General features: G+C 45.1%; 1 protein-coding gene across 1 annotated transcript; it reads left to right on the top strand.

The window, feature by feature from the left end:
• Positions 1 to 203: 203 nt before the first annotated feature.
• On the top strand, positions 204 to 9,271 carry TAL2 (TAL bHLH transcription factor 2). Its single transcript, XM_054810271.1, has 2 exons — positions 204 to 325; positions 8,845 to 9,271. The coding sequence occupies exon 2, from the start codon at positions 8,855 to 8,857 to the stop codon at positions 9,206 to 9,208; it is 354 nt and encodes a 117-aa protein (XP_054666246.1). The 5' UTR covers positions 204 to 325; positions 8,845 to 8,854; the 3' UTR covers positions 9,209 to 9,271.
• The last annotated feature ends 1,948 nt before the right edge of the window (positions 9,272 to 11,219 follow it).

Consider the following 11,219-nt stretch of genomic DNA (forward strand, 5'->3'; position numbering starts at 1 on the left):
CTCAGCTACTGCCCCATACCAGCCTCAAAGAAGGGCAGAGGGCGTGTGGTGAGAAGAGAAAAGGCAGGATAGACGGAATCTCCTGGGAGATGCAAAACAAGCTCCCTGGATTGCTAGGACTAGTGGTGACACGCGCCAGACAAAGGACCTGCTACTCTATAAATGAGGCAGCCAGGACCAGCGCTAGGCTGACTCCAGCAAAAGCGAGCTCTGCAGCCAGGCACTGTAAGAGCAGCTGGGAAAGAAAAATAGGAAGCATCAGATTTTGCTGCCCATTCACCTGCTGACCAGGTTTCAAGAGCCACAAGCACCTGTGACCAGAAACGTAAGTGACAATGACCTCTTCTCTTTATAGCATTGCCTCCCCTCTTTTGGGCTTATCTTGCAACTTTCTTAGGAATGACAACGTTTCCTCTCAGAGCAGGGAGTATCCTTAAAGGAAGGAATTTCTGCAATAGCCTTTTACCATCTGCTGGATTTTTATTTCTTATCATGGCATCTCTGGATCTTGTCATTAAAAATTAAGAGTAAGGCACCTGATCTGACAAACAGAATAGTTACAGAAACAGCTACTTACAGGTGGCTGTGTTTAATCAAGCGAAGGAACTATGTTGTCCTATTTTTGTGCCTGGACTTTTCAAATTCTTAGTATCCACAGGGACTCAGTGAATCAGACCTCATGCCATGAGGTCTGATTAATTGATTATATTACTTTTGAAAGAAATGTTGATGTTTAGATGCGGAGCAAACTAAGGTGATTTCAAAATCACTGTTCCTACTATTTTCAGGTTTTCTTACTTCACAACTGTACAATTACACACTACGCAAACTCAATTATACCACTGCAAAGTGCTGTAAATCAGAATTATTGCACTGGTGCAAAATGATTACACAGAGCATCATAAACTCTCCAAGTTTAGAACTAAAACTGAACAGAATTCTCCAATGGTGTTTGATATTTAAAACAAATTATTTGTGAAAGCACAGATAATCACATGTTTGTTAGACTTTACGGTATGCTTATGCACTAGACTGCAGAAATTCAATGACTGTGTCAACAGGTAAAGATGTAAAGAAACAGCTTTAAATTCCAATCCTCACATATTTAAAAATATCCTCACTGCTTTATTGGTCATCTGTTTTACAGCTGATGCATATGTAAAATACATAGGCATTTGAATTTTGCTCACTTAGGAGGAAAAGCTTAGTAATTCTATTCATTCCAGTTCTGCTGGTAAATATTAATAACTCTATGATTTGTAAAAAAACTTTTGAAACTGCTAATCTAGAACATGTTTATATTTCTAGGGCTCGCCTGCTGCATAAAGCTGTATTTGCCTGAGCAAGTTAATAAACAATAAACCAAGCATTTTTCTGAAGTAGCTCTCTCTACCCTTCCTGGTTTCCATATAAAGGTATAGGATGATATCTTAGTTTTAGAACCTTTTTCCAGCATGAGTTTCTATAGTGTTTCACAAAAAAAAAAAAAAAAAAAAGCTAAAATAAATGCAGTTTGGTTTCACTGCCTGTTTACATAAATCATTGAAGTAGTTGTGATATGAGCAGCTGATCCAAGAAACTAAGTGTTCACAGAGTCAGCATGCGAGGTGGGAGGCTTGGGGACTACATGCAGGTGCCTAAGAGAGTGTTGTCGAGGAAGGGATGATCTTCATGCTGATCTTTCTATCAGGCATAGCCCCACAGAGGTTAGCAGCGCGACATTTAGGGGAAAACAGGATTGTGGTCCTTGTTATGCAGTGGCTTGTGTTACACTTTTGGAAGTCATGATTTGTTGTGGTGGTTATGTTTCTCAGTGTTTATGGTGACCTTTTATCTTAGGCAGAGCAGACCCAGTTAATTCCTGGGGTGATGCCATGGTGGTCAGTAGACTGGTCTTAACTTGTATTTGGTAGGAAGACAGGGCACTGCATGCCACTATCAGGAAGCTGTCAAACTTTCAGTCTTGCTTTTGCTGAAGTCACAGAGAGATGTGCTATCAAGCTCAGAGCAGACCTGGCTAAAATGCAAAAGCAAATATTGTCTGGGGGTCATATCCAAAAATAATACAAGATCTACCTAGCCCCTGATGCAAATGTCCATTACAGCACTGAATTTTCCCTTCTCTGCTCCTAACAACTCCTGTAACAGCATGAGCTGCTGCATACCGGTCTTTGCTGAGTTGTGAGACACGCAGCATCTAATCCCCCCTCTTCCTTTACACAAGAGGCCTTCAGTAAGGAGGATGTGGACGTTCCTACATAGGTAGGCACGGCTAGGAAGTTAAAGCAAATGGTCATGTTTTTGCTATTAACAGCTACCTTACTGCCTCGTAGTGGCAAATGCAGAGAGAGGCATGCAGGAATATGTCCTGTTATGAGGTGGGAGTAAGTATCTCTGTGGAACAGGGTTTTGCACACTGAGTCTGGTAAAAAATGAGTCCCTGAAGAACTCCTGGAAGACCATCAAGCTGCTTTTCTTCTCTGTGTTAACCCTGAAGCACAGGGACAGTGTCTGTATGTAATATTTGGGAAATTAATTTGGCAGAGACTGTTTTTAAGGAGACACACCGGAACTGTAGTTTTGACACAAGAGGGCCTTACTGCAGATGGGATTAGGAGGACAGAGAAGCACTATTCTGAGAAAGACTCTCAGACCTTCTTGAACAGAAAATAACACAAGCGCAAGTTTAGTGAATAAAGGCTAAATCTTCTGGCAGAGTGTTCCTTTCTCAGCTTTGCAAGCTGTCGTGTACGTGCCAATACGCTAGACCTCCATTTAGCAAATGCTGTTGCAGCCCATGAGTGGGCTCTTTGTTTTGTACAAAGCTGTGGTATACTTCGACTTTACTGCAAAGGAACATAAAAAGTGCTGACAACAGGGGAGCCACAGAAAAAAAAAGACACAATGCCAAAACCACTCCCACGTGCAGAGGGAGTTTCCTTGAGTAAAACCTCTTCATCACTATTGGTAATTCCTTAACCACACATTTTGTGCTCTCCCAAATGCCTGCTGGGTGGCAGCCCATTGCTTTACAGACCTACTTTTCCTGAGGCAGCCTTAGGGGATGTGATGCTAGGGTGCCCAGGGTATGAAGTCTGCAGGCTAGGCTGATTTCTCAGAAAGCAGCAAGCTCTCTCCCTCACTCTGGATCTGCATTCTCTGGGATGGCAACCAGATTACAAAGCTAAGCAACCCAGGGGCAACACTGGGTCAAGTGAAAAACTTGCCTTTTGAAACTATGATCACATATAGACTAGTATCGCCAAACATGAAGGCTGACTTAAGCTTGAGATCTTTACTCAGTTGCTTTTGAAGGCTCCAGAGATTTCCTTTTTCTAAAGGTTCAATGAGAGCATGGTGTAGCTGTGAGAGTTTCTGTAAATGCTACCCTTAGACAGGAGGGCTCCCAGAAGCAGAGTTTTCACTATATGTGTTTTGTCCCAGATTTACAGACTCTAAAAAAGGTAAATCGCTACGTCAGTGCTGACTATTTTTTATAGCACTTTTGCTGCTCTGCTGTACTTTGTACTGTGGTATGATTGCTAGGTACCACTCCTGACAGAGGCGGGAGGCAGTGAAAGGAGCCCTTGTTTACTCCTGAAGCAGCTGCTCTTCCCACATCTTATTTGAAATAAAATTAAGTTCACTGCAGGTGTTAGAAATTGCCCTGCGAAAGCTGGGAAAGGCTCTTCTCTTTCATTACACAAACACAGCACCTACCAACACCAAGCAAGAGTGGCCCACCATGTGCTGGCAGCTGATCTAACACACACACACACGCATGCACGCACACTTTCCTTTCCACAAACCTTGCAGTCAGGACAAACTACTTACAGGCAGGAGAGACATGGAGGTGCATCAAAAAAAAAAAAAAGGAATTTGCCTGAGGCAAAGGAACAGCAGAAATGAGGACAGAAGTTCAATTCCCTGATTGCCAGCCCAGCATTCCACTCACTGCACTGTGGTCTCTGTGACCTTGTCCACCAGCATAGCTGTGGGATTTCAGGTGGGAGGCACTTGGGGAGGGGTATAGCACCAAGATACAGGGAGGTGGTGATGGAAAGGGGCTGAGGAAAGCTGGGAGGGAAGATGCTGTACTCAGAGGTGAGCTGCTCCTCTTGCAAGCAGGGAAGCTGGGATAAATTCAAGCTTATTCCTCGTGGGTGGGGTGAAAAAAAAAAAAAAAGTCACACATTATGGATAGGCAGTGTAATGTCTTGTGACACCCATGGTCAATCTGCCCCTCTGCATGGAGCTGAGTCTTCACGCTCCAAGGCTCAGATGAAACTGAAGAGGGAAACAATGAGCTTCCTCTTTCTCTTCTCCAGATCTCACTGATGCAAAGTGAACAAAGCACAGCAGCAAGGAGTGATAGCTGGGGCATCTTTGCTCCCTGTGGTAGACTGGGCTCGCAAGCACCTGCCTGATACAGGAAACAAGGCACCACCTGCCCTTCTGTTGCCATTTACTTAAGGGCTGAGGGGACTTCACAAAATCCAATGTATTGTGTAAAATAACCAATTTTAGCAGATACTGGGTTTCCCCAGTGGAGTAACAGTGTGGCACTGCAGGTTTATTAGAAGCACTCCAATTCTTGCTGGCAGCAGACATCAGCTGTCTGATTAAGATTTGCAGGAGTGAGTCTCCAGTGGCCAGTTTCAACATGGATTTAACTTCACTGAGGTCAAAGGTATAACTTGAGGGAGGAACTTTCTCATCCAAGATCTTTATTTAATAGCAGCTTGCTAATTATGACTGAATGCTGAGCTCCTGGCAAGTCCCCTGCCAGCCCTCAGACATTAACCGCTGGCTCATGGGCTGTTTGCTGGGGAATGTCCTAGCAGAGATGGTGGTTCGTGCCTAAGCTGCTCTGCTGCTGCTGCTGCTGCTGCTGTTGCCTGAATTGCCTGAATGGCTTTTGCATAGAGAGGCTGTGAGAACTGCTGCTACCGAGGGAGAGAGCTTCATCTTTTCTATTATTTAGCCTTTGGTGACACTTGTGGCTATATTAACCACAGCCAGTATTAAACACACCCCTCCCCTTTTTATATTTTTCAAACGGGTAGGCAGGGGGGTGGAAGGAGCTTGAGTTACCTGTTTGGTGGGTGGTGGTGCTTTGGTTTAACTCTTTCTAGCTGTTGGAGCAGATTCACCGCAGGCCTAGGGTTATTTGTTTGCACAATTCTCTTTACGCACTGCAGATACAGCTTTTAGTTCATGAAACCGTACTTACCCACTACTTCTGGATGTGTCTTCTTGATCTGAGTTAAATCCTGTCCTCAGTGGCAACATTTTGCCCTTCAGAGTAATTCCTCCAGTGAAATGGTGTAACTTTGCACATTTACTTTCCTGAGAGCAGAATTAACCCTCTTGAATTGAAACGGATGTCTTTCTGGGTTTCTTTATTGTCAGCTGAATGTGGCGCTGTTAACCTGTGGTTAGGGGAAGTGACCAGAAAGCACAAAATCCAGGCTTGCAGTTTAATGCAATTTATCAATCTATGATATTATAAACAGGTGATTTCTGCACAAATTTAAAATGGACCAGTGGGATATAAGCCCCATGCAGCCACTAGACAATACATATTTTATACAGTGCACTAGAGAAAGCTAAAGAATACATTGATTAGATGTGCAACATTAGCTAAGACCAGAAGCTGCGAGTAATATCATGTTGAAAGCCAAGCTTGGTGGGGAGGGTTGGAGATGAGGGAAGAGGAGGAAGGGAATGAGACAAAAGGAATGGAAATCAGATCTCTTGTCAGTAAACTCACTGCATTTTAACTGGAAGGTGCTGTGGTTACAGAGAACTAGAGGGATGTGAAGATGATGATACAAGAAAAGAAGCTGTGCTGAAACATTACAATTACTGCAAGATTGGACCAGGCTCAGTTTTCTCTTATGTTTCTAGCTAACACTCTGAGCACAACAACAGAAAGGATAGAGGAATTTAAGATGGAGAGATGTATGGAGGTGGATTACACCTGAAATGAAGCTCCACATAGAGCTATCAGCGCAAGAGGAGGCACTAGTCGGGGGGAGGACCTGGTGTTTGCTGATCTTGAATAAATGTCAGAAATACAAACACATGTTTCTGAAGTGTAAAGCAGGAGCTGGTCTCACAAAGGCATCTGTTTGCTGACAAGGCTTGTGACCACAAATGTCGTATTGTCCTTTCCAAAGGCAAGAGAAGGCAGACAAAGAAAGCATGGTGTGAAGGACTAGGCTGGGTTTATTTTTCCACCAATAATATCGCTAACGGTACAAGATGACATGTTCACAGTGCCAGGGCTGGATGTTTACCTGCTTTCCTGGAGTGCTGCACAAGGAAAAGAGAAAGAGCTGACCCTCTGTTGGTATTTGTAGCTGAAATGTAAACAGGCATCCAGCAAACCCAGACCCATGTACTAGAATTACAGCGCAGAGACTGAAAGATCTGGTAAAATGCAATCTACGACCCATTAGAAAAAACAAGGAAGCCCAAATAACTATCCCTATATTATAAAAACCAAATGCCTTTGTACATGTATAAATTTTTCCTAAAAAAACCAACAACTCCCCCCCCGCCAAGAAAAAAACCAAACCAACAAACCAACCCGAAAACCCCAAACCACCAAAAACAGGAGAGAGAGAGAGAGAGCGAGCGAGAAGCAGGTGATACTCTGAATTTCACATGGATCCAAGCAGCTGCTTTGGAAGAATAAAAACTGTAAAGGTGAAAGTTTTGCCTTGGGGAGTGAATGCACCACAGTACAAAGGAGCTCTGGAAGACAATGTTTAAAATCTGTATCACTGATGCAGCAGAGTTCTGGAATTCTTGCCAAAAGGTACACGCTAGCTATTTCAGGTAGGGGCAAAGTACCAAGTATATTTGTTCCCATAGCACAAACAAAAAGTAATACATGGAGTAGGAGAATAATAAAAAAAGAGAGATACAATCCCCATTCAGATCAAACAATGGTTCTCAATGTAAGTCTACAAAAAATAGGAAAAACTGTCAGCCTCCTGAAATACAAGAGTTTGTTTTTTAAATGAGAGTCTCACGAAGCAAGGACATTTTGATAAGACAGCTTTCTCGTCCGCTAAAGGCAGAGTAGACAACTGGGCCTGACAGTAATTTCAGACTTCTACCAAAATAGAAATGTGTTAGCTCCGTAAAGGCTATGGCCGAGAGGACCCTGGGAGTTATGGGTGGCATGGGTGTAGCCATATATAGTATACATGGGTGCATCTGTATTAGCTGCATCTCTGGCTGAGGCTTCTGAACATGGCTGTGACATAATTTACAACCCTGTTACTGTGTTTCCCTGGTGATTTGTAATCAGTGCTGGCCTGGGACTTGAAGGAGCTGGGAAGGAACTTCCCCATCTGCCATGCATGTCCTGTCTCCCTGCCAGGGCACCCCAATTAACCTCTGAGTCACAGTGGGATTTCTTTATTCACCCGGACTATTACCACATACTTTGGTGAACCCCGAGTATCTTGCACAGTATGAGGCTGCTTCACATGGACATGGGGTCACAGCTGGGCTGTCACCTCAAATTTTCCCCTTTCTGAGGCTGAAGGGTGCTATCGCCCCTGCTCCCCAGTCCCCTGTGGGACTGCTGTAAGGATGGGTTTGCCAATGAATATAAAAAGCTGAGGTCTCCACATGCAGAAGAGGGTAAGTGGAAACATTTGTCCTTTAGTCTCTTGGCTGCAGATAGTTTTTTCCTGCTCCAACTGTCTGTGTACCTTTGGAATAAAAAGCAGCTTCAGAAATGGAGAAGTGAGTGTCTCCTGCAGGGCTGTGGGACAGAAGGGAAGACTCTTTCCAGTGGTGGTTGGAGCAGGGTTAGGGCAACCCCAAGAGATTTTGATGGATCTTTCTGGTAAACAGCATTTAAAATTACCCTGTGTCCCTTGCATAGTTCTCTTCTGTTGCCAGGTCTGCTCTGGGCACTGGGTTCCCTTTGCTGCTCAGCTCTGTGAGACAAGGTGGACAAGGAACACCTACATGGGCATTTTGGCTGGGATGCCTGCACGCTTTGTAGGAATCACACTTTCTCTCTGTAGCCTGCACTCATGGCACTTGTGGCTTAGTCTTGGTGGCTCTCAGAGGCTAAAGCAGAAGCCTGAATGGATTGAACTGAAAAGTCTCTGACACCAGGAGTGAGCAGTCAGTGTGGGCAGGGCAGGGAACCAGACTGTTGCTTCCCTGGAGAAGTCTCCTGAAATAACCATAATCATGTGTGTCCATAGTGTCGGCTGTCTGCTCACTGAAGGCCCATGGTGAAGGTCCACCTGGCTTAGCTCCAGACATGAGTCACCCAGCTTCAACCAGCTGGAAACAGCCCCCAAGAAGGTGTGAGCAAGGGCCGTGAAAGCATGGATGTGTTCTGCCCTGGGCCTGCCTGTCTGCCTGCCTTCCACCACAAAAAGTGCCCTGGTGTCCCTCATGTAGCCTGGTGGAATGACTAAAATGCATTAACTATCGGGAATTCTGCTACAGGAGAACTCTCAGGACCCTGGAGAGGCTGAGGTCATAGCAGCACTAAAGGGTTGTATGAGGAAATTAAACTCCATGTACTCCTTTGTGAAGTCCTTACTGGACTCTGGCATCTGATTGCAGCTGCAATGCTTATGATCATGGCTGTGAATGGGGACATGACTTTAGGTATTAGGGTGAACCTGTGCAGGACATGCAGGACAAGGGTGTCAGCCACAGAGGGCAAAAATTAGAAATGCCTAGCACCACCACTGTGTGCTTGCAGCTGGCCCAGAGGTTACGGTGCCCCCAAAAGAAGCAGCCTGAATGAAAGCCAGGGATATCTAGCATTCACCCACCATGTCCTTTGCTTTGCAGCACCTCGAGAATGACAAGGAAGATCTTCACCAACACCAGGGAGCGATGGAGGCAGCAAAATGTCAACAGCGCCTTTGCCAAGCTGAGAAAACTCATTCCCACCCACCCACCAGACAAAAAACTGAGCAAGAATGAGACGCTCCGGTTAGCTATGAGATACATCAACTTTCTTGTCAAGGTCCTGGGAGAGCCAGGCCTGCAGCAGACGGCAGTGGCAGCACGAGGCAGCATCCTGGGGTTCTTCCAGCAAGCCCCACATTTGCAAAGCATGGAGGAGCTGACTCTGATTGAAAACTGTGGTGTCTCCTCTCCTAGCATGAGCAGTAATATAGTAGAATGTTGGTCAGAAACGTCATCTCCTTAGCAGACAATAAGACATGCAGTCCTGGTGTTAGTCTGATAGTCCCTCTCTTTTTGCAGAATCTGTGGGTTGCTCCTCTATATACAGAGATTATTTATTTATATTTATTACCATTTTATTTGGTATACATTTTTATTTAATAGGAAAGGAAACCCTTGGTCAGCCAACAACCTGGAAGACCAGACAGAGAACTTGTAGCCCCTGGGAACATGGGAGGGGCTACAAGTTCTGTCAATCCAGAAGGGCCTTCTGCCCTGATCTCCTCCATAAATCAGGCCATTGAAATTCATCCAGTGTTTCTGGAAGGGAAACAGATCATTCTTCCATGCTATTTTGAGGAAGCACTACTGAGCTGAAGAATGATGACTGCACCACAAAATTTGTCCAAGATGGACATCTGGTAGTGAAAGATTTTTAGAGATGAGATATTTGCCACAGTTCTCCACCAGTGTTTCCAGGGGCGAACTGCACTCAGTCTTGAGCCTGCGGATCTTATTTCCAGCTTGATTATTTTTTTTGAAAATATAAGTCCTAGCCCTTGAACCAGGCTACATCTTTCTGTGTCAGACTGGAGGGATCCCTAGTGTCAGAGCAAAATGCTATTAAACAATATTAAACATTAAGTTAAAGCAAAAATGCCAATTTAAAATAAAAGAAGACATAGTTATAGATGAGTTTCAGTGGGTTCAAGAGTCCGAGTAAACCTCCTCCATAGCAGTGACAGTGTGCATGTGAAGGAAGCTGGTCAGCTATGCTCCAGCTGCCTTAAAAGCCCATCAAATAGGTTGGTGGCTAAGTGTCTTTGTTTTTCAACAGCTGTAGCAATGGGGGATGTCCTGTTTTGGGAGGGAGGTCCCGGAAGAAAGGCCTCAGTGAGGCACTGTGAAAACCTTCATGGAAAAGTCAGTGAGTGGTGCTCCTTCCTGTGCCAGGGTACAGAAGCAGCTGGAGCAGCTGGGCCTGGCAGAAGGTCCTGGGCAGGCACCACTGGTGCACTGTGGTGCCACTTTGGCACAGGGCTGTGTGCCATGGGTCTTGGGCTTCAAGTCCTGAACCAGTTCTGCTTTTGCTGCCGCAGGAGATGGAACCAGGCTGCACACATCCTTGTTGTCACCTGTAAGCCCCTGGTGCTGTGACACTGGGCTGTGTGAAGTTGGGTTGATGTCTGCCTCTGGTGGAGTACCAAGACCATGGACAAGACTAGGAGCATGCTGCCTGTGTACCCAGCTGACTGCCTTTAAACTCCCCACTTTCGCCTGCTGTAGGTGAGGGTCCTCCATCTGGACATCATCCCCAATAGGCTGATGGAGAAAGGACAAAGAAATTGGTGTAAATGTCTTCCCCTTGATTCAGTGGGTCAGTTCCCTGTAGGGAATGCCAGCCAACATGCTGTAGGTGTTCAGATGATAAGCAGGATAAAAAGAAGTTTCATGACAGTGACCATTGTGGGTTGTTGCCCACAAATCAATTTAATTTCCTGACTGAGTTATAACCTTTGCCAACAAAGGTCTGGATTGCTCATGCAAGTTATAAAGCTGCCTAGAGCAACAGAAAAATAATACTAGGTTTAAGTAGAAGTGCTTCCTGGTCAGATCCTGCTCCCAATGACATAGGTCCTTTTCATTTCCACATGGACCAAGGCACACTTCAATGCTTAGAAAAGAAAACTGTTCACCACTGCTGAGGAAATGGAGCTTCCATGTGCCAAGGCAAGTACCTAGGCTGTTTCTGTTTATTCATGAGATAATGACCTGCTTTCAGGAAGCAGAGGTAGGTTGTGAACATAACATGTACAGTCCTTCTGCATGAGGGTATTTGGCACCCAGAGCGGAGCTGCCTTTTAAAGCCTCACCAACCACAGGTGCACCAAAGAAACCAGGGCTGGTTCTTTGCTAAGCGTGTACTAGGCTGTCCTGTGCATTGACAAAGACCAAGGTCTGACAGGACCACAGCTCACCTCATCCAAGGCTGGTGCTGTAGGATATAGGTGTGCCAGTGGACAGATTTTGACCAA

Source organism: Grus americana, chromosome Z (assembly GCF_028858705.1).
Source record: "Grus americana isolate bGruAme1 chromosome Z, bGruAme1.mat, whole genome shotgun sequence".
In the NCBI taxonomy this organism is placed as follows: Eukaryota; Metazoa; Chordata; class Aves; order Gruiformes; family Gruidae; genus Grus; species Grus americana.

What these genes read in the sequence shown, in the direction of transcription:
- TAL2 (XM_054810271.1), top strand. Translation starts at nt 8,855, where the DNA reads ATGACAAGGAAGATCTTCACCAACACCAGGGAGCGATGGAGGCAGCAA.